General features: G+C 37.7%; 1 protein-coding gene across 2 annotated transcripts in view; it reads right to left on the reverse strand.

The window, feature by feature from the left end:
• Window positions 1–19,763, reverse strand: part of SGO2 (shugoshin 2) — a 39,518-nt gene extending 19,755 nt beyond the window's left edge. Inside the window, exons 1-5 of one of the 2 annotated variants that reach the window (XM_081815339.1) lie at window positions 19,636–19,763; window positions 14,289–14,423; window positions 12,283–12,458; window positions 11,401–11,478; window positions 3,374–3,459 (exon numbers count right to left, since the gene is read on the reverse strand). In XM_081815339.1, the coding sequence (XP_081671465.1) occupies window positions 3,374–3,459; window positions 11,401–11,478; window positions 12,283–12,458; window positions 14,289–14,421 (473 nt within the window). In that variant the 5' untranslated portion in view covers window positions 14,422–14,423; window positions 19,636–19,763. Of the gene's footprint in view, window positions 1–3,373; window positions 3,460–11,400; window positions 11,479–12,282; window positions 12,459–14,288; window positions 14,425–19,635 lie in introns of those variants that run through there. The other variant, XM_081815340.1, reaches the window with a different exon arrangement.
• Window positions 19,764–24,452: the final 4,689 nt, after the last annotated feature.

The following is a 24,452-nucleotide window of genomic DNA, read 5'->3' on the forward strand; positions in this document are numbered from 1 at the left end:
TTTAATGCATTTCTCTCAGTAGCTGATAGAATAAATAGACAAGGGAAGCAAGAAGGATATGGAAGTTCTGAACAATATAATCAATAAACTTGACACAACTGACATATATAAAGTATTGCATCCAACAACCACAAAATACACATTCTTTTTATATGCACCCAAAATATTTACCAAATTAGACCAAGTTGTGTCCTAATGCAAGTTGTTAATATATTTCAAAAGAATAAAATCATTGATCTATGTTTTGTAACTAATGGAAATCAGCTAGAAATCAAAAACAAAAAGTAATTAGAAAAAAAATACCCAGCTGATTAGAAATGTAATATGCTTGTTAATGATCCAAGGGTCAAAGAATGTATCAGAACAGAAAGTAGAAAATATTCTGAACTCCAAGATAATAAGGACATGACATATCAAATATTGTGGGGTGCAGCTAAAGCAGTACTTACACAAAAATAAGCCTTAAATACATATTTTTTTAAAAAGTCTGAAATTTAATAATCTAAACTAGCTTGAGAAACAAATGATAACAGGAATAATAGAAGTTTTAAATTGAAAAGAAAGAAAAAGCAAAACAGAAAGAGAAATAATAAGGAGCAGACTAAATGCAAAAGGAAACAAATATACTAAAAAGAAAGATCTACATAGCCCAAAAGACAATTCATTTAGCGAAGATAAATAAAATTGATAACTCTCTAGAGCAAAAACTAATAAAGAAAAAATTTATAAAACCCAAAGAGTCAATATTAAGAAAAAGAGAACATCACTGCATACCCTACAAACATTAAACATGTAACTAGAGCTGTTATGAACAACTATATGCCAATAATTTGATATTTTAGATGAAATGGACAAACATTACAAAAAATTAACAAACCATAAGAAAAAATAGAAAACCTGAATATTCCTGTATCTATTAAAATGGGATGTCATCAAAAACCTTTCCACAAGAAAACCGCAGGCCCAGATAACTTCTCCCAAACATTTAAAGGAAAAAAAAATATTTACGTAAGTACTTCTGGAAAACAAAAAATAAGTGCACTTATCAATTCATTTAGCATGACCAGCATAATATAAATACCAGAACTTGACAAATTATTACAATAAAGAAATATAAAGCATCTTGATTATTAACATACAAGGAAAAATCCTTTAAAAAATTAGCAAGTAAAATTTAGTGATATATCAAGGATGTATCATCAGGAGCAGTTCATTGCAGAATCGTAATGGTGATTTAACATTCAAATATCAAATTCATTACATCAATAGAAAAAATCTTAAAAATAATTATATTAATAGAAAAAAGAAAAAAGTAATGTATTCTTTTTTTTTTTTAAAGTAATGTATTCTTGATAGTGACATAAAAAGCATTTGATAAAATTAAAAAGCCATTCATGAAAACCAGGAGTACAAAGGAACTTCTTTATCTCTTAAGGAGAATCTATAAGCAAACATATTAAATAATGGGAACACAATAAGAATGTCCATCATTAGTACTTTTATTAATTATTGAACAAAAAGTAGTCACTGCAACAAGATAAGAAAAAAATTAAAGGCCTACAAACTGAAGGGGAGAAGGAGAAACTGTCCCTATTTGTAAATAATAAAATTATATTCATAGAAAATGAAAAAAAAAACTACAGATAAACTATTAAAATTAATAACAAGGTCACTGGAAACAAGGTCAATATTCAAAAATTTTATTTCTATATACTAGCATCAAAAAGAAAATGAAATTTAAAAACAGTAACATTCTGAATACCACTAAATATCTGATAAGTAGGAAAAATCTAAGATGTGCAATAACTATTCAAGAAAGTATAAAACTGAGAGAAAATACATAATATCTAAATAAATGATGATATACCATGTTCATAGAACACTCAGTTTTATTAAATGTCCATTTTCCCCAAACTGAACTATATTCCATGTAATCCCAATCAAAATTCCAAAAGAGAGAGAGAGAGAAAGAGAGTGTGTGTAAGTGCATGTGTGTATGTAAACTGGCAAGTTGATATAAAATTCACTTAGAATTCAAAGGGGCCAAAAGAGCCAAGATATTATTTAAGAACAAAAACATAAATAAATAAAATAGAGACCCACACTATCAACATTGACTTATTATAAAGCTAGTAATTAAGATGATGTAGTATTGACAACTCATGTAATAGAATAGTGAGTTCAGAAACAGATCCATATACACATCCAGTCATACAAAGTCAACAGGATTTCCACATGAAACAAATAAATTATGACCCTTCCCTTACATCATATCCAAAATTCTAGGTAGACTGAAGATCTAAATGTAAAAGGGAAAATACTAAAGCTTGCTATTGATTGATTGATTTATATTCTTCACAATATAATTAAACTTCTAAAAAAAAATGTAAGGGAATGCCTCATGGCCTTCCAACTGGTAAAGATTTTCTTAAGAGGCCACAGAAAGTAGTAACCATGCGGGGGGGCGATAACTAGATGAAGATATATAAATATATAAATTAGATTTTTATAGAGAACTTCTCTTCATCTAAAGATACCATTGAGAGAGTGACAAGGCAAGTCATAGAGTAAAAGATTTGTAATGTACAAAGAATTTACACACAATGTATAGAAAGAACAGCAAATTTGTAAAAAAAAAAAAAAAATAGACAAACTAATAGAAAATAAACACATATAAACAGGTGCTTAACTTCCTTAATTATCACAGAAATTAAAATTAAAACCCCAATGTAATACCCCTCAATATGGCTAAACTGAAAAAGACAGTAACAAGTGTTGTTGGAGATACAGAAAAGCAGGAATTCTTATATATTGCAGTATGCAAGATAATAAAGATAGAAATAGTTATCAGATTTACCCAGCAAAAGACATAATGCCAGTGGGGACATAGGGAAAACGAAGAAAAGAACCAAAGAGTAGCAGGATACTACAGATGCTCGTGGTTACTAAATTGATGGGTAAGTCTTCTTGTAGCCCTGGAGATACAACCTATAGCAAGAAACTACAGACCATCTCATTCCTACCTTACTAGGCAACTATACATTGATGAAGACCAAACACTGTATAACACACACAAACACTGAATGTGCTACATAAAAATCTAAACACTCTGAACGAGTATAATTCAAACCCATGAAACTAAAGGTTCACCTTTGCCTCTTTCTTCTATAGAGTCTATGGGAAAGCTGAATATTATTTTAGCTCTATTAGGTTATGCCTTTAATTTCTTTTACTGGTAGAATGTTAACAAGTAGTTTTCATTATTTATTTTAAAATTTTTTTCTATGTTTCGAGAATAAGACTAAATAAAAACTATTCTAAGTTTCACCTAGGTAGAAGTGTGCAAGTATTTCACCAAGTTTGAAGCAATTACCTTGCAAATGGAAGACGCATCAACTTGCACTGTTTACTGACCCGTTTCTTCTTGCTAGTTGGCAGTAGAAAGGGACTTTGATGAAACTATTTTTGAAAAGGATAAAGAAAATGAAAAGAAAAAATAATTTCTAATCTCATTAAATGTTTGTTATTAAAGCACCAAATTATACAAGTATACCAATAGTAATAGAACAATTCTTGCATTAGTCTTCAGTAGTCGAATGAGAATAATGTGATAAGGTTAAACATAGTTCATCCTTTATCATGCCCCCAAAGATAATCATTACTAATATTCTGGTATATAAACTCCCAAACTGTCTTCTCTGCATATGAATAAATACATGTGTGTATACCTGTACATATGATATCTCTACATAAATATGCAGTATGTTCATGTCTACATATGTATTATGGAACATATTATTACATTTTCTAAGCTATATTTTTTAATGATCTTTTTTAATTAAAAGTCTGGGTGATTTTAGTATATCTTTTAAGTTTTTGCTTATCTATATTTTCTAAATTTTCTCACACATTTTTTGAACATGTTTTAATTATTTAATAAAGACCATAAAATTAGGCAACCCACAACCATGTTTTTCTATTACAGTACTAACTGTAATAGAAACAGGAGTATGGCCAAATTGACGAGCTAATTTTAAAATTCACGTGGAAATGCAAAGGACCCAGAATAATTAAAACAACTTTGAAAAAGAAGAACAAAGTTGGAGGGCTACGATAATTGAGACAGTATAGTACTAGCATACAGACAAACAGATCAATGAAATACAACAGAGTCCAGAAACAGACCCACACACATTTGGTCAATTAATTTTTGACAAAGGTGCAAAAGCCAAATGGGGAGCCTAGACTTCCATATTCACCAGGCTATTAACAAGGCCAACTCTGCTCCAAACAAGTGGTACTGTCCGAAAAGGTCAAGAAGAGAGGGAGGACAGCCCAGTGGTAATGAGGACACCCGCTATACCAACTATGTCTGTGGAGAACACATGGGGACTCTAGACTTCCATTCTTACTTGGTAATAACAAGGAGCCCCTCTTCCTCTCCTCTATGGTGGTGACAGAAGAGGTCTAGTAGAAAGTCAGGATTTTCACCACTCTTCAGTTGTAACAACCTCCCCCTTCGTAATTCCTGCAATCCTGCTGTCAGTGGAGGCCAGAAAGTCATGAGGCACCCTCTGTCCCAGCCAGGGTGGTGTCAGCCTGAACTCCCAGCTCCATCCATCAATTAGGAGACACCCCTCCAGAGTGACAATAGAAGTTGAGTAGAAAACCTAAACTTTGACCCCCTCCAACTTGGCAGTACGTGGCACTTTACCACTGGCATGATGTCAAGAGGGACCTGCTAAAATAGAAGGTTTAAATAAGATCTGGAGATTCTTAATATACTACCCAAACGTCCAAGATATAACACAAAATAACTTACCATACCAAGAATTAGAAAAAGGCCTAAATTTGGAAAATACTAAATGTGAACATGAAAAGACAAGACACCAACACCAAGATGACACAGATGCTGGAAAAGAACCAAAAGAACCTTGTCACCTAACAAGGATTTTAAAGCAGCCATCATAAAAATGCTTTAATAAGCAATCACTAACATGCTTAAATGAAAAAATAGAAAATCTCAGCAAAGAAACAAAGTCTCAGCAAATAAAGAGAAGACATAAAGAAGAACCAAATGGGAATTTAGAACTGAAAAATAAAATAACCAAAGTAAAATAAATTAAAAACTCAATGGACTCGGACGCCTGGGTGGCTCAGTCGTTAAGCGTCTGCCTTCGGCTCAGGTCATGATCCCAGGGTCCTGGGATCGAGTCCCACATCAGGCTTCCTGCTCGGCAGGAAGCCTGCTTCTCCCTCTCCCACTCCCCCTGCTTGTGTTCCTGCTCTCGCTATCTCTCTCTCTGTCAAATAAATAAATAAAATCTTTAAAAAAAAAACAAAACTCAATGGACTCAAAAACAAAAGTGGGGGGGAAATCTGTGAACTTAAAGCAACAGAAAGCACTAATCTGAGCAAGAGAGAAGAGTCTGAAAAATAATTAAGAGGTTCAGGGATTTATGGGACCATAACAAAAAATACAACACTCACGTCACTGAAGTCCCAGAAGGAGATAAAGAGGGGAGACCTGAAGAAGTTTTAGAAAAATAACGGCTGAAAATGCCCCAAACTTGGCAAAAGAAACCAATCTGCATATTCAAGCTGAGTGAACCCCAAAAAGGATAAACTCCAAGAAATCCATGCCAGGATATATCAGGGTCAAATTTCCCAAAACTAAAGACAAAAATCTTCCGAGCAGTGTCAAAAAAATGGTACCTTCCTACAGAATTAGGAATAAAAAAATAAAGCAAGCATCCGACTCAGTTGAAGAAGTAACAATAAAATAAACCACAGGAGGGCGCCTGGGTGGCTCAGTCGTTAGGCATCTGCCTTCGGCTCAGGTCTCGATCCCAGGGTGCTGGGATCCAGTCCCACGTGGGGCTCCCTGCTCTGTGGAAAGCCTGCTTCTCCCTCTCCCACTCCCCCTGCTTGTGTTCCCTCTCTCGCTGTGTCTCTCTCTGTCAAATAAATAAATAAAATCTTTAAAAAAATAAAATAAACCACGGGAAAGAAGAAATGACTTGTTACTAAAGATAAAAGCAAAAATTAATTAAGTTTGAAACACCAAAATAGTATAATTAAAAATTAAAAAAAAACAAAATCAAACCCAGAAAACCGTTCTTTTAAAGGAAAAAATAAAACCCAAAACATAACTACCTAACCTACTGGGGGCAAAAAAACAAGGAAAAGCCTAAATACAAAAAATCAGTCAACTGGGAAAATAAAACACAGACAACATTTAAAAATGACAGAGTAAAAAATAAATAAATAAATAAATAAAAAAATAAAATAAAAATGACAGAGTATTTTGGCTAACTCTGTGCAAATCAATTTGAAAACATGAATGAAATAACAATTTTCTAAGGAAATATAATTCAGTAAAACTGACCACAAAGGGAGAAATTTTCCCAAGAAAACCAATATCCATAGGAGAAATAAAGTGAACAAAGAACAACCGTGCCTACCAAGAAAGACCCAGGTTTCACAGAGAAATTCTACAAAGCATTTAAAGAAAAAATAATTCTAATACTGTATCATTTTTCTAGATCACAGGAAAAGGAAACATCCAAATTCTTTTTATGAGTTCTGTATTTATAATATTTTTATCAATGTCTAAAGCCTGGGTGGCTCAGTCGGTTAAGTGGCTGCCTTCAGCTCAGGTCATGATCCCAGGGTCCTGGGATTGAGCCCCACGTCAGGCTCCCTGCTCAGCGAAGAGCCTGCTTCTCCCTCTCCCTCTGCCTGCCGCTCAGCCTACTTGTGCTCTCTAGCTCTCTGTCAAAAAAAAAAAAAAAAAGACTGTATAAAAAGAAAACCTTACTTATGAATAGCAGTTAAAAAATTCCTAACAAAATGCTGGCAAAAGGAATTTCGGAACACAATTAACAAATCATTTTTGAAATTTATTCCAGAATTGCAAAATTAGGAAAGCTACTAAAATAAGTCATCATATTAATACACCTAAAAAGAAAGACCAGGGGTGCCTGGGTGGCTCAGTCGTTAGGTGTCTGCCTTCAGCGCAGGTCATGATCCTGGGGTCCTGGGATCGAGCCCCACATGGGCTCCCTGCTCAGCAGGAAACCTGCTTCTCCCTCTGCCACTCCCCCTGCTTGTGTTCCCTCTCTCGCTGTGTCTCACGCTGTCAAATAAATACATAAAATCTTTAAAAAAATAATAATAATAAAATAAAATAAAAAGACCATATGATTATCACCATAGATGCTAAGAAAGTAACGTAAAATACATTATTTATTATTTTTTTATTTAAAAAGCTAAATAACAGAAGTATTATAAGTTAAATATGTATATTAACCTTAAAAAAACAGGATCATTCTTAATGGGGAAACACTATCCAACATTTTATTAAAATTTATTGCTTTCTAGGTTCTAGACATTGGTGTGGTATAGACAAAAATCCTATACTTAAGAACTTTATGTTCTGGTGAGATGAATAATAAAATTAATGAGTAAAATTGTATCTAATATAGTGTTAAGTGATAAGGAGAAAAATTAAGGCAAGAAAAGCAGAATATGAAATGTTGGGGCAGGGGTGGGGAAGGATTCAGATTTATATAGGGCTGCCAGAGAAGACTTGACTGAAGTCACTTTTGAGTCAAGATTTGAAGTAAGGGAGTAGGCCATGTGAAGGAAGAACAAGTCCAAAGGCCCTGAGATGGCAGCTTGCCTGTGTTTGAGGAGTGAGGACTGAAGATGTTAAAGAGTGGAAGGAGCTGAGTAGTCAATGAGGTGAGAGAAAGAGCACGAGTTTCTTTTTTTTAAAAAAATTTTATTTATTTATTTGATAGAGAGAGAGAGAGAGAGAGAAACCGCACGAGAGAAGAGAGGGTCAGAGGGAGAAGCAGGCTCCCCGCTGAGCCGGGAGCCTGATGTGGGATTTGATCCCAGGATTCTGGCATCATGACCTGAGCTGAAGGCAGTCGCTTAACCAACTGAGCCACCCAGGCACCCAGAACACGAGTTTCAATTTTCAGACAATAACGGGCAATAGATGACAGGGGAAGCCACTGGAGAGTTTTCAGCAGAGACTAATGTTTTAATTGGCTCTCTCTGGCTGCTATGCTGAGAGGAGAATATAAGGGCAAGGGTAGGAGCAAGAAGCCCAAGTTGGGATGCCACTCCAAGAACTTGGGTAAGAGAAAACAGTGGCTTGGATGGGGGTGGTGAAAGTCAGGGTTTTGAGAAGTGGTAAAACTCTGGACTGATTTTTAGGGCAGTACTAAAAGGATTTGCTAAAGGATCCGATATGGGGTGTGAGGAAAAAATAGGAAAACAAAATTGCAATTACCTGAGATGAAGACCCCAAAAGGAACTGGTCTGGTGGCAAATGTAAAATTTAAGATGCTTCTTAGACATCCAAAGACAAATGCCAAATAGGTAGTAGGCTAGGTATTGTCTGGCCAGGCTACAGGTGCAAATTTGGGAGTCATGAGTATTTAACAACAATTAAATCCATGAGAATGGATGAATCATTTAGGGAACAAGTGTAGATAGAAGAGAGAAGGAGAAGAACTGAGTTCTGGGGTACCCAAAATTTAGCAGTTGGAGAAATAAAGAGAAACCAACAAACAGACTGAAAAAGAACAATCAGAGAGGTAGGAAGAAACTTAGGAGAGTGTAGTATTGTAAAAGTCACATGAAGGCCAACATAAGGACCAAGAAATATCTAGAGGTTTTGGTAATGTGGAGATCAATTTTCAGAAGAGCACTTCTAGTGGAGTGGTGGTGAAACCCCAATTGGTATGGGTTCAAGAAAAACTGGAGACAGTGTAAACAATTCTCTCAAAGAGTTTTGCTATAAAGGAGAAAAATGAGAGTAGTTGGGGGTGGGGGATCTGAATAAAAGGTTGCATTTTTATGTTTTTAAAGATGGGAGACAGGAGATAATGTTTTTGCATCCTAATGGGAATAATCCAGAAGGGAGGGAAAAATTAATAATGCAAGAGGAAAAAGCATTCTACACTAATGTCAAGCCAATAGCAAGAGACAACCCAAGTGTCCAACCCAGAGCCTAAGTTAAATAGATTAGAAATCCATTCTAGATCTATCCTAAGCAGCACTAAAAAAAGAAATGAGGAAGCATTCCTTGTAATCAAATGGAGAGATCTTCAAAATATGTCACATTAAAAAAAGTCATAGTATAATTAGGGATAGTATAGTACGTTTTGTGTAAGAAAGAAAATAAAGAAAATATTTATATTTTTGTTTTAATATAAAGAAACAAAGCAGTTACCCATATGAGGTGTGGGGAGAAGAAAGGATAAAGAAGAAAGTAGCTGAAAGCAGAACAGAAGCACGTATGAGCTTTCTTTCTATACTTTATTATATTGTTCTGATATTAGAATGTCTACATTCCCCAACATCCTCTCCCCCAACTAAAAAGAAAAGGAACTGCAAAACTCGAAACTTGATATGCAAAAGTTAATCTGTTAAATAGTACGTCCAAGAAAGCAGACACCAAAGTTGTATGCTGTCCCTTCATCCTCCAGCTTCTGCATCTACTCTCTTTTACTTCTCCTAAATCCAGATGCTAATCTCAGCCCTCTTCGAGATCTCCAAAGAGAACCACACAAAAAGCATCTGGGGACAATGTTGACTTCACTAAAGACTTTTTTAAAGAACCAGTGGAAGGAAGGAGCTTTATATCACATAACTCACAATAAACAGTTGAGCAATGTTTTTAGGGCTAAGTTTTTACGGCTAACTGTTCTCCACAGTTCTTCCAGGTCTTGCTAATTAATTAGCTTCTTTCTCTTACTCTCCAAGTCAACTCCTGTACTAACTACTCTACACTCCCCACTGCCATGTCTGATTCCAGCCTTAGTAATTTATTCAGGGCAATTCGATTTAGCCCTGCAAGCTGATCAGCAAAACAGAGCTCCCTCCCTGACTTTCCCTACCCACCCACCCACCCAGTGAATGGCATCTCTTCTCCTTAAAGGGTACTAAATGTGTAAGACCCATCTCTGCTCACTGGCTGTACTAGATATCAAATTTAAAATAATGCTAGGAGCTACATGTCCTGTGAACATTATTCTACAGGGATATTTATACAAATCCTTTCTTTATCCAAATGTGGATTAAGTTAGGTGATAAAGTATGTACTCTTTGGCTAGCTTTTATAAAACTGATAAAGGAGCTCAACATTGATCACATAGGTTGAAAGAGTTCCTATCTTTATACTACAAAGACTGTGTATTTACGAGCCCTAAAAATGACTTTTAAAAGTTTTTAAAGGAGAGATTTGCAACAAATTTAGAAAACACAGGAAGATATACATGCAATAATAAAAAAGGAATAACAGCTAACATTTATTGCATTCTTCCTATTGCCAGGACACTTGCTCGCCACATCTAACAATTACAGTAATTCTTTGTAAATATACTACCATTATCTACACCATGCATAAGAGGACACTAAGGTTCAAAGAGTTAAAGGCCAAGGTCACAGGACCGGGAAGTAACAGAGCTGGGATCTAAATATAGGCAATTCCATTTAAAAGCTGCCCTGTAAAGCACTAAACTGCCTTCAGAATCTATCAAGAAATTTACCTAAAATTGGGACTTCACTAACCTTTCTTCAGTTTATTTATTATGTATATTTTGCCTTCTCATTAGTTATTAATTCCCAGCATTTATTTTCCCTATTTAGATAATTGAGTTAATTTCACAATATATTTGGCCCTTTTCCAAACTTCCTGATTTTTCTAGTGATTTGATTTTCCTCGTGATAGATTATAAGAGCTATTTAACTATTAATATTAATGCTTTATCTCCTATTTGTTTAATTTTCCCAGTCTGCCACTAGCCTTTAATTTTTATGATTTTTAGCCTTCTAAAATTTTTTTGTGTGTGTGAGAAAATCCATCAATAGCTTCCTTTATGGCTCCTATCTTTCTTTGTTTCTAGTATAGAAAGGCCTCTCCTATCTAACATGAATTTATTTGTAATTTCTTCTTACTTTATATATTTTTTATTTAAATCCATCTAAAATTTATTTTAGAGAATGGTGTATAGTAGGATCCTCCTCTGTTTTTTCCCCCAGTTTTTCAATTGTGCCCATCCTTTTTTTAATAATACAAATTCTTTCCTAATTTGAAATACTACCTTTCTATGAACGTCTTCTTTGTTTTTTAGTGGTTTAGGGGCCATTATGTTCCACTGAACTGTCTAATCCTGTGTTCTAATCAAAACCTAATTTTTATATAAAAATTTCAATAACCAATTATACCAAATGATGTGCTATTAGCCAGTTAAAACTGATACTGTCATCATTTCTTTGCACAAAGTTTAAAATACGAATCTCCAACCTTGATGCTACTGAATCTCAATTATTCTTAGTAATGCTTAAAAATTACACTACTTACACATAAACTCTACTTACCTCAGAAAGAGTGCTCATTTCAATTGCAGTTATCAAGTTATTGTTCATGAGTGCTTCTATTTCTATAAGCTTCTTATTCTGTATGTGTAAAATAAAGACCTCTTTTAATCAATTAAGATTCATACATTCATGGGGATATCATCAGCTGAGAAGACTTAAAAAATAACTGAGATCATATTGAGCTAAAAAGGTACATTCTATTGTTCAAATAGCCACACACACACACACACACACACCCCTTGATTGCTTTTGAGTTCTCAATCATAAATTTTCCTACAAACATTTCTCTATCTTCTCATAATAATAATACATCCCATGGAAAGTGAACATAGTTTGTCAGACAATTTAACACTCATGAATAGATCAATTTTTCCACTATAAATTAATTTCTGCTCATTTCAGTGTTAGAGCTATAGTTGCAGCCTAGCTGACCATTGGCTCTTCCTGACCTGTCTGTGGACAGAGTTGGAAGTTGGAAGGGAAAGCAATGACTACAATCTTCATTCTATTTGGTGTGTAGCCAGGAGAAAACTGGGGTTAAAAGAGAATACAAACACTCTGGGAATTCCCCTCTTTTCATTGGAAAAATTATGTCCATCTTCTTAAAATGTATTAATGCACCAAGGTTTGTGAATGATAAACAATCGAATGTTGATCACGGTATTATTATACTGGCTTGCAGGGCCCCAAGTGCACATTCAGAATGTAGACTGAAGACACCTATTTTACTACCCATTAACAGTTTGTTCATTAACATGGCATACACTTTCAATAATTTTTTACAATGACTGGAGATTTGAAAAACCTTTTTAGAGCTTCTATAATAATATAGTTAATAATTATTCTATAATTCAGAATTCAAACACAATATAGTTTCCATACCAAATTATTTAGTTTTAGGCGAAGAAATGTGTTCTCAAAATTCAGTTTCTCCACTTCTTTTTGCAATAGCGTCTTTTCAGTTGTAATTCTTCGAGAATTCTCTTTCTCTCTACTAAGAGCCTGAGCTAATGCCCTGTTGTTGTGCTTTAAAGAAATTTTGAAAATAGAAGAATTGTCTGTAAAAAAATTTTAGAAGTTAATATTGAACTTATATCTTCATAAGTTTTCATACCCTTAATGAAACTATTTTAGGCAAAATATATCGTAAGTTTTAACTAAAGGTTGGAAAACAATAGAATAACAGTATAGATGTAGTTTTGAAAAAAATGTATCCAGAGTTTGGATCAGCAGAAATAAAAGCTAGACAGAAGATGAAGAATAAAAGAGCTGTGAGGAATGCAGACTGTTGTGAATACAGAGTTAGGAAAGAAGACGTCTAGGATAGACACAGTATCCTAGATAATTAGACCAGTCACAAAAACTCAATCCTGATACCTGTTGCCCTACCTGTCTTCCTACTCTGACTAGGAAGTAGAATGGAGAAGCTGATTCTGAAGCTGTAACTGGCGATAGCCCATAGGTACTAGGGTAGCCAATCTGTCAAAATTTTAAAGCCGGTTTCTGTGACTCCAGAAAATTAACAAATTAAAATTAACAAATCAGTTAATGCTCCTAAAGTCCATTTTTCAAAGTCTTTAGTGAAAGGGAGCATACTTACTATAAGGTTGGACAGATCATCTAAACCCTGTGGGATCTTCTATCTCCCCCCTAAATATCCAACTCTTACTTATAGGCATTTACTGCAATCTAAACTTGACCCCTTCTCTTTACAAGTACTATGTAAATATAATTTAAATCAGAAATGTTTCTGTGTTGTTAGCAGAGAAATTTATATGTGAATTCTTTGGGAGAGTTCACCTTAAATATAGTGTGCTCCCTCAGTACACAGAAAGCATACTTACATTTTCATAAAGTTTATTTAAATGCCACTATTCAATAACATATCCCACTGAGTAGAAATATAGTATCTATAAGATACATTTATAAAAGTAATAATATTTTTTAAATATTCAGGGAATGTTTGGGCATCTAAAAAACAGGGTCCAAAAAAGTACTTTATCTTTGGCATAGAGAAAGTAGTTCCAGACAGCCACCTTTGACATAGCAAACGAAAATAGATTAGAACTGGTTTTGGATTTCCAGAGCTAAAGGATAATAATATTTTCCTGTTGCACTCCTCAAACACAGTATGTTCCTTCATAATAGTGGGTGTACAACAGTCCTGCCAAACAGAACAGGAAACAGCCACTGTACGATGGGGTCTAATATACCACATGACCCTAGACACCTGGGTAGGAGGAACATTAAGATTTAAAGATACTCAGAAGTCTCAGCTATTTCACGGGGCACACACAATTATCCTTCACAGGGGCTATATCAACAGGAAACCTTTCCCCCTCCTGCTAAGATGGATACAAACCACTGAGATAATTTTCAGAAGTGATGAGAATTTATCTTGGCAGTTTTTCCCACTTCCCTTTTTTTTTTCTCTTCTAAAATCTTAGTTCCAGAATCCATGAAACCCTATCTCCAAAATGCTCAGTACTCTCATGAGCTTTGGCTATAGAAAATCACCCACTACAATACTCTACCTGGGCCAACCACATCTAGATCATCCATAGTCCTATTGCTACAGCATGCAAGAACAATCTGTCACTTTTTTTAGCTCTTTTCCAGAAATGTCACATTGGTATTTTCTTTGCTGTGTAGGAGGTAGCTGCTTTAGGCTACCCCAGCCTTACTGCTGAAAATTCTGCTGTCACCACTGAGGGTAAATCATCATAACCACTCAACTAATAGGAGTTGAAGGATTGAACGAACAAACTGTATCAGTTAACAAAAATAGTCATTTTAGTCATTTCTATACTTGATAAAATAAAGTACCAAATATTATATCAATTCTCCAAGGGAAAGTAAAAATGTGAGCATACTTTAATGGTACTTACTTAATATTTTTGTTTTGATTTTTGAAGCAAGAGAAACATTCAGTTTCCCAGTCTTTGAAATTCTTTTGTCTTTCACATGTCTCTTAATTCCTGAAGTAAAAAGTGAGCCAGTGTCCATCACTGGGTGCTCCATCACTGAAATAAAAACAAAAAAGAAAGAAATCAGAGTATTGATTAATAAAAGAAAAAAAGGATAACTGATAAATACATTCTAAAAGGTAACGATCATGACTTAGGTGATATAATTTGTTTGTATATAAGTATCTGCAAAATCCTTTGTATAAATCTGAAAGTAAGCATATAGTCAAAAGTGGTTTAAAGTAGTATCCAAAAAAGGTAAATGACTGTTTTTTCATTTAAAACCTATATTATTATATCTATGCATCAGGAGCTAGGTTAGGCACTGGGACAGAAAACAGGATATGGTTGTGTGGGAACACATAGTCATGGAATGCAGAGTCCACTGTGGGTACAGATCCTATTTCGATACAATGTAAGAAGTGTAACCTTAGAGAATGCACAGAACAGATAAACCTAATCTTATGGGGTCGTGGGGCTAGCTGGTTTGGAGGAGTAAGTGGGAAATCTTGCATGTGTCTATTTGTCCATTAGAATTACTCTAAAGTCTATGGGACCACTATGGGACCATTCTAAAGTCTAATAGTGGAAAGAAGATAATCACATTATACTATGACAAGAATAACTGATATAATACACAATGCATAAAAGTAATTAACTCTGCCTGGGCAGAGGAAAAGGATCAGAAAAGGTTTTACTGAGAAGGTACAGTTGATGCTGAGCTATGTAGACAAGACTAACCTCTCAAAACTCCCATCCCTTCCCCAAGCCTCCCTGCCTCCAGCTTCAGAGATCTAGAAGAAATGCTACCAGCGGGGCGCCTGGGTGGCTCAGTCGTTAGGCATCTGCCTTCAGCTCGTGTCATGATCCCAGAGTCCTGGGATGGAGCCCCGTGTCGGGCTCCCTGCTCCGTGGGAGGCCTGCTTCTCCCTCTCCCACTCCCCCTGCTTGTGTTCCCTCTCTGGCTGTGTCTCTCTGTCAAATAAATAAATAAATAAATAAATAAATAAATAAATAAAATCTTTAAAAAAAAAAGAAACCCTATTACCTGTGTCTGCCTACCTCCTAATACTCAGCCTCTCCCCACTACCTGCCTTAAGTCCACAGGACTAATCTCACTATCCTCTTTGTATCAATCACAGAATCTCCAGGCTCCCAGGCCACTTCCTCTCCTTCATCCTAATCCTCCTCCAGCTCTGCAGTAGGCTAAAAAAATGGGTCTCCCAAAGACATCAGGTACTAATCCCTGTCATTCTAAACCTTATGTGGAAAAGGGGTCTTTACAGATGTGATTAACTTGAGGATCTTGTGATGTCCTGGATTGTACCTAGTTAGGCCCCCAAATGCCCTCATTAGTGTCCCATATACTAAGTAGTACTACTTGAATAACTAAACAGGGCATATCAAACTTAACTTGCCCAAACCTGTTTCACTCAGAGCCTTCTCTATTTCAGTTAATGGCAACTCCATCCTAGTTGCTCTGGCCAAAAATCTCTCATATCCCAATCAACCTTCATAGTACATTAGAATCTGACCGCTTCTCAGTACCTCCACTACTATCAGCCTAGACCAAGGTGCTGACACGTCTCACTTGAATTCTTGTAATAGCCTCTTATCCTCTTATTTCCACTGCTGCCCTCGCTACAGTGTATTTATTAGTCTATACAATCTAAAACTCTCCAATGGTTCCCATTTCTCTCAGAATAAAAACTGAAGTTCTTCAATGGTTAAGAAGTTCCTCCACCATCTGCTCTTCTTCCCATTTCTCCAATTTGAACTCTTCCTTCTGTCCCTTAGCCCATTCCTTCCAGGCCACACTGGCCACCAAGCTCTAAATGCTTGGCCAATGGCAGCCATTCTTCAGCCTCAGGTCCTTTGTATTGGTCATTCTCTCTACTCAGAAAGCTCTTCCTCCAGATAGAAATGGCTCATTCGCTCTCCTCCAAGTGTTTGCTCAAATGTCACCTTCTCAGTGAGGCCTTTCAAAACTGTAGCTCCTTTCCTCAGCATGTCTGATTACTCTTACCCTTCTCTATTTTTTCCATAGCATTTAAATCGCTAATATACTACAGAATTTACTTATTTCCTATCAACTAGAATTTAAGTTCCAAAAAGTCATGGATTTTTCTCTGTTTTATTCACTGACATATTTCCCAGCTCACAGACCAGTGCCTGACAAATAATAAAAACACAATAAATATTTATTGAATGAATAAATAAGTCTTAATAATAAAGAATTTGTCAGGTATCAAGATTAGAAAGGGTTTTCCAGTAAGAAGGAATGGCATGTGTAAATGCATGAAAATGGAACATTTAAGAAGATACCAGTGATCTCTTGATGCTAGAAGGTTACTGCCCTGTTTCTCTTAACAGCAAACTCCTTTAAAGAGCTGTCCATTCTTGCTGTCTCCAGTTCATCCCCTCCCATTCCCTCTTGATCTACTCTCATCAAGTTGTTGCTCTCACCACTATACATTATGGAAATTGATCATTAAAGCACTAAATTGCATTGTTGCTAAATCAGATATAGCAGTCAAGATCCAGTTCTCACCTGATCTATGATTTTAATCATAGTATTTGACATCAGGTCATTCTCTCTGAAATACCTTTAGTGGGTTTCCAAAATACCACATTCTCCTGGATTTTTTCTGCCTCACTGACCACTTCTTCTAAGTCTCTTCCACTGATTATTCTTTATCTCCCTAACCTCTTACCACCGGAGTGCACCAGATCTCAATCCTTGGGTCTCATCTATTTTCTATGTACATATACCCCTGTGAGGGTATCCTCTAGTGCTCTGGCTTTTAAATCTAAATGCCAATGACTTGCAAATTTATATCCCAAATCAACTCCAGACTTATTTATCCAACTGCCTACTCCTCATCTTGGATGTCTAATATGTACCTCAAACTTAACATGTCCTAAACTCACCCCCCCAAACCTGCTCCACTGTGTCCTCTCCATCTCATTTAACAGCAACTCCATCCTTCCACTTGCTCAGCTCGGGAACATCTTTCTCTCACATTCCACATCCACTCTACCATCAGTCATGCTGGCCTGACTTTCACAACATGTCCACATGGGCCCCCTACATTGTCACTCTGATCCAAGTTGCCATTCTCTCTCATGTACATTATTGCTATAACTACCTAAATGGTGTCCCTGTTTCCACATTCTTCCCCACTATCAATTCTCAACTTAGTAACCAAAATGATCCCTTTAAAACTTAAGTAAATTCATGTCACTCCTCTGTTAAAAACTCTCTAGTGGCTTTCCATCTCACTGGAGTAGAGTCATAATCCTTGCAATGGCCTATAAGGTACTACACAATTTGACACTTCTCCCCTTCCCCAATTCCCCATCCAGTACCTGACCTCTTCACCACTTCCTTTGCTCACTAAGCTCCAGCCACACTAGCTACCTTAGCATATTCCCACTGCAGAACCTTTATATTCCTTTTCTTTTCCCTTTGTATCAACTCTTCTCCAAATAATCACAGGGTTTACTGTCTTCAAGTCTTTACTCAGATGTCACTTTCTTAGCCTTTCCAGACCAAACTATTTAAAAGAGCACACCTGACTCCATTTCACTTCCTATTATGTATTTTTTTGCCATCGATTTATCAGTGTCTAATATAAGATCACATAATTTCCTTATTTAATTGTCTTCTCCTACTAAAATGTGTTTCACGAGGGCATGGATTTTTGTCAAGTTTGTTTGCTGCTGTACCCTTAGCCAAGAGTGCCTGGCACATAGTAGCTACTGGGTAAACATTCGTTGAAGAAAACAACTATGGATAAATGGAAGAAGTCTCAAATACTAAGAACTGACCAATACTGGAATGAGTCTCCTTTGCAAATGTTGAGCAGATGTTGGGAGATGTCAAGCAAATAATGGGAAGATGGTTTTAAAAGAATTTTCTGCAATGGGGAAGAAGTTTAACTAGGAACCTTACAAGACTGAGGCTCAATGTTTCTTCTAAAAGTTTTGCCAAAAAGAAAAAAAAAGTAAAATTAAAGATCACCACCTATTCCATAGATAGAACATAGGAACATACAGAAACTCCAGACAAATGGTTGCATCTCAAACCCCTGAAGGGATGCTAACATAGAAATCTCGTCCATCTCCCAAAAAAATCCAGTCAGAAAGATCAAATCTCATTTTGCTAATTAGGAAACCACTGCTGAACTGTCCTCCCCAATAAGTTGGTTCTTAGTTCCTTAACTTAATAAATGGCACTAGCAATCACCCACCCAAATGCTCAAGCTAGAAATCAGAGTCTTCCTTTTAACACTGCCCTGTCACCCTCCACATTAACAATCTCACCAAGTAACATTTCAGGAACATAAGCCAGGCCACTGGAGTACCATTCAAGGCTGACTTACCATACAGAGTGAGGTATATTAAACAGCGGTTGGGATTGTACTGGGAATCCCAGTTTCAACATTTCATAGCTATGTTATCTTAACAACTCTAAGTCTCAACTTTCAGACTTACAAAGTTTGAGAAAGTAAGGGCATCTCATTGTAGGGACTAACTGAACCAAGGATGTACAGTGCCTAGTACAGGACTTGGCACATAGCACTCACTAATATGAGTTATTTATTATTTATTCTGCAGCTCTTGTCTGGCCATCATCCCGGCTAACTCTAAATCAGAAATACTAAGTTCCAAATCCGGTTCTCCTGAATTGGATCCGTCACCTAGAAAAATCATCGTCCCTATTCCCTACCGAAATCCTACCCGCGCATCAAGACCCAATTCAAGTTCTAAGTTTTTCCCAGTCTTCTATCACCCCTTCGCCTTCAGCCGACCTTCCTTCTAACGAGAGCTCCAAAGGAGAGGGCTCCTTCAAGAACTCGGGTAAGCAGTCTCTAACGTTCATCCAGCAGATATTTATTAAGGGCTCACAATGAGGTAGAAAATGTTCTTAAAGAGCAGGGAGTAGTGCAGTCACAAAGACAGAAATCCCTTCTTTCAAGGAGCTGACCTAACTGGCCGCTCGCCCCCCTCACCCAGCCGGGCGCAAAATCGAAGGGACGAGAGGCAGCCGGTTAAATCCAAACCAGGGGCTCCCCCAACGATCCCCTCGGAACAGGGAGAAAAGGCCGCAGCCCCAGATACCCGAGGGCGGGGGGTGGGCGGGACCACGGGCCGCGCGGGTCTCGCTGGACAGAAGACTCTGAAGAGTAGTGCCGGGAGCTTCGGCCGGGAAAGGCACGGATCTCCTCAGACAGCGGGGCGGCCACGCCAAAGGCCCCTCACTTACCGCTCTTTCAGCGTGGGGGCGACGACCACCCACCTTCTGGAGCTCGGCGCCGGGAGCTAGGGCTTGGGTTTAAACTCCGCAGCCGTTAGCGGTTGACACATGAGCCAATCAGATCCCGAGGAGGCCGCGCAAAGGAGGGCGGTCTCCAGGAAGTGGGAGGTGGAAGGGGCGGGACCTCGAGCTGAGGGACAGAGGGGGCGTGGCCAGGAGAGCCTGGGGGAAAGTCGGGCAAAGAGAAATTGGCGGCTTGGGCCTTGAACAGGTGGCGTTGTACTGCCTTCTGATGCCTTGACCCAAAAAGGAAACGTTCCTTTAACAAAAATACCTTTATTAGATTTCTAAAAGCCTTGACAGTCATCTTAGCATTATGATGCCAAGATCTTTATTTAGTTTTCACTTAAAAGCACACCCCATTTTTCTTTCAACTTTCTCAAGGAAAAGCGGCAATGAAATTTCTTTGAAAACCCTGGATCTCATTTAATTTTTTTTTTTTTTAAAGATTTTATTTATTTATTTGAGACAGAGAGAATGAGATGGAGGAGGGTCAGAGAGAGAAGCAGACTCCCTGCCGAGCAGGGAGCCCGAAGCGGGACTCGATCCCGGGACTCCAGGATCATGACCTGAGCGGAAGGCAGTCGCTTAACCAACTGAGCCACCCAGGCGCCCCCTCATTTAGTTCTTATACAAATGGTTTGGTTCAGCTAAATGTACAAGAATGGTATTTTCCGTTATACACAACTACATTAAAAAAATATGTTATTCTTTTTATGTTCCAAGTCAATTAGCTTAGTTTTCCTCTTACAAGTGACTTTAATAATCTATGGAAAAACTTGGAAAGCCTATACTGAGAATAAAATTTCCTCTTTGTATGACATTAGACTGAAAAAACTGAACCTGAAACTGAAAATAGCTTATTAAATCTAGATTTTAATAATTGGTTATATAGTGATGAAGTCGACTTCATATTCATGTCAATGTTTTGTTCATTTAGGGACATTTGAGAATCACAAATTTCCATTTTACTTTAAAGAATCTTAAAAAATTATGTAATTCATGATTCTGAGTTAGATCTTTTAGTCTAGTGTATTTCAAAATCGGTGACCAAAGAGATCTGGCTACATGAATCTTGTGTAAGTAGAAGAGTATTTATTAATTGGCCAGCTGCTAAAATTATAGTTTATAGTTCAGTAAAATCTTCCATAAAAGTGGTTTAGAATGTAATATACTGGTTTAGAAATTTCTGGTTTATCTAGGGATTAACTAGCACTATATCTTGTTTACCCAGCCTGACACATTAAATGCTCAATATATGGTATATGTTTTTTAAATGAACCATGTCATGGCTCTGCCATTTAGTGCTTATTTAATCTTAGCCAAGTCACATAATCTCTTTGAGCTTCTGTTTCTTCATTTGTAATATGGAGGTTAATAACAACATCCAATATATTTTTATGATGGTTCCAATCAGCAGACTATTTTATTCAAATACACTAATATTGCTTTCCTCTTGACTTATTTTGTAGCTACAACCTCAAAACCAAAACGAATAGAAAAGGGAGAGCAGTCAGAGGTAAAAGAAATGTTACAAACCTTTTCGAGACATAAATACCAATACCTCCTTTTTTTTAAAAAAAAAGGATGATTATCTTATTTCAAAGCAGTTAAGAGAATTTAATGAATCAATGCTTTGTAAATTATAAAAAGCTCTTGAAAATGTAAATTATTTTCATATGCAACCATAAACTTAAAAGGTATCATTAACTGAACTGAATTTAACCTGATATGAGCTTGCTTTTAGGTCTTTTGCCTCTTGGTAGAATGGATAGAGGCAGGAGCCCTGAACTAGAAGTGTGAAGATACAGTTAGTTTTATCTTGAACATACATTAGCTGTATGTTCTTTGTTTTGGGCTCCTTATCTGTAAAGTAAACCAGTTAAATTAAATGAGCTCATAGTTCTGTTATGATACTCTCCTGCACAAGGCACTGATTTTGCTCCTCTCCCTCCATTTTCCTTTATTCCTACATTCATTGGTTGTCTGATTTTCTCCACCTAAGGGTAGATTCCAGCCAATTAAAATCTGATTGTCCTGCCCCCCACTGACACACCATAAAATCATCTAAGATAAAACGGTCCTTGAACAGGAGCTGAGTAGAAGGCACACTGCAAATCAATAAACCAATAAAACAAAATAGAAATAGTGTACTTACATTTTATAAACTGTCAGATCTGATCATCTGTATCAATCTGGCAGGCTGAATTACACCAAGAAATAGTAGCCTAGGCTGGCAGAAGCAGAAGAGGACATGGGGTGGTTTAAAGCCCTTCTGGAGAGGCTAGAGACGTGGACTTGAAAACAGGAACAAGAGGGCCTTGGCAACAGACAAAGACCCAGCCGCGTCATGCTCCCAGCAGAGCTTGCAAGGGTACCGCTGATCTTCCATGGCCATCAGTGGCCCTGCCTGCTACCACTGGGACCTCAGCTGCTGCCACCTCTGGAAAAAGTGAGCATGACTGTGCTACACGCTCCCCATCCCTTCTGCCTGGACCCACTAGCTCTGGTTGCTAGGCCTGAGTTGGGTGTGTCTAACTGCTCAAGCCCAGATCATAGGCTACAGACTCTAGCTGGAAGGGAGTGCTGAACATTCAGCCTGGAGCTGGCTTTTTTAGTTTCTTAGTGAGAGGCCATCTCTGCCTCCCAACTAGTCTCAGGAAGGGCCCCTGAGCTGGGCAGCCAAAAGAATGACAAAGGTTCATTTCAGTATTTTATGCTACTGGATTACAATAATTATTTCTATTTTCTTCACTGAAAAGACTTCCTGCTGCGCCGGCTTAGGGACAGGTAATAATCATAACAGCAGCAGGTAACATTTATCAAGTTTTTTCCATGTCCTAGGCGTTGTGTGAAGCCCTTTATATGCCTTTTCAATTCTCACAGTGATCCTATGTGGTAGGTACGATTATTTCCTTTTTATATTTGAGGAAACGGAGACACAAAAATACGTTAGTAACTTCTGCATAGTTCAGTAGGTGGTACAGCTGGAATTTGAACCGAGGTGGTCTGACCTGGGCCATTCTGAGATAGTGGAAGAGGTGACTGGTCATTTGTCACCTCAGTTTCAAGGCATGGCATTCAGCCTGTAGACTTACCTGTGTTACCTGCTTACCAGCTTCCTCTTTTTTCTTCAGTAAACTTTTTTTTTAAGTCCCTTTGGCACCTGGCGTTATGCTAGGGGTGAAGATGGATGAGGCAACCCCTCTCTCCTTAAGGGATAAGGCAGACAAGTGAACAATCCATTCCCATACATTATGATAAGTAGAGATTTAAGATGATTCTACACTGTTTCTCTGGTTTCAGCAGGGGCAGGGAATATGTAAGAGGGATGCTAAGCATTCTTATCTCTGACTTGGTGTATGTGAGTGTGGCAGGGAGGCTTCTCTGGGGGAGGGATAAAATCACTGGGGTCTTGGTCTAACCGGCTGTCTGTCTGGATGACCTTCAGCAGTTCTCATTGGGGCTCTTTCACAGCCTCTCCCTTAGTCCACATGCTGGACTATCTTGAGAGACAGGGGTTGGGTCTACTTCCCAATCTATCCTGTGCCTCCACACGTTTTTCCAAAAAGGTTCAAACATTTCTTTACTCAAGATTTCCTGTGATGAAATCCATACCACACAAACTGGAGGCTTGGGGAGGGCTTGAAAAGTCAGCTGTCATGCTCACTAGCTTTACTAACAGACTAACAGTAACGTGCCCCATCCAACAGTTCAGGGCCCTGAAGCCCACCTCTCCAGAGTTCTCTCCACATGGACATTCCCCTAGCTGCTGGAGAGGGTCCCAAGAGACTTCCCTCCATACCCTTCCTCAACACACCCATTCTTCCTTCTATTCCTCACTGCAAATGCAAAGGAATGGTGGTTGTGGACAATAATGAGTGTCAGCGGCTAACAGTAATAGAAATCGCTGGGGTTAAGTTCTGGGGGGAGGGTGTGTAGAAGCACAAGGAGCGTAGAAGGCAGAACCCTGGTGAACATCAACATGGAGAAAGATGAAAGGGCAGTCAGGGCAGCAGTGAGGGGTAGGAGGAGACACAAGCTTCCTGGAGGCCAAGGGAAGAGCTCATTTCAGAAGGGACAGGCAGCCTTGTCTTACCCCGCAGGAAGACAAGAGTGAGAACAGTCCTGCGGGTGAACAGTCAGGAAGTCATTCATTTCCCAGCAGAGATGATGCACAGATGAGGGCAACAATTCTTTGTGGATAAAAAGAGAAGTGACAAAAGCAGCTGGGGAATCCAGGGCGGAGGGAGGAGCTGGTAGAGAGGGAGAGTGAATGACATGGGAAAGAGGTGGTGAGGCGTGGATCCAGAGGTTGGGACAAGGGTTAAGCCACGGGCTGAAGGGTCACCTCTTGGTCTGAGGCAGGCAGAGGTGACTTAGGCATCATTTGTTGCTTTTTCTCTAGTTCTTTAAGGTGTAAAGTTAGTTGGTGAATTCGGGATTTTTCTATTTTTTTGAGTGAGGCTTGGATGGCTATGTATTTCCCCCTTAGGACCGCCTTTGCAGTATCCCACAGGTTTTGGACTGATGTGTTTTTGTTCTCATTGGTTTCCGTGAATTGTTTAAGTTCTTCTTTGATTTCCTGGTTGACCCAAACATTCTTGAGCAGAGTGGTCTTTAGCTTCCAAGTGTCTGAATTTCTTCCAAATTTTTTCTTGTGATTGAGTTCCAGTTTTAAAGCATTATGGTCTGAGAATATGCAGGCAATACTCTCAATCTTTTGGTATTGGTCGAGACTTGATTTGAGACCCAGTATGTGGTCT

This window comes from Leptonychotes weddellii, chromosome 3 (assembly GCF_054177405.1).
Source record: "Leptonychotes weddellii isolate Sample4059 chromosome 3, ASM5417740v2, whole genome shotgun sequence".
Taxonomy (NCBI): domain Eukaryota; kingdom Metazoa; phylum Chordata; class Mammalia; order Carnivora; family Phocidae; genus Leptonychotes; species Leptonychotes weddellii.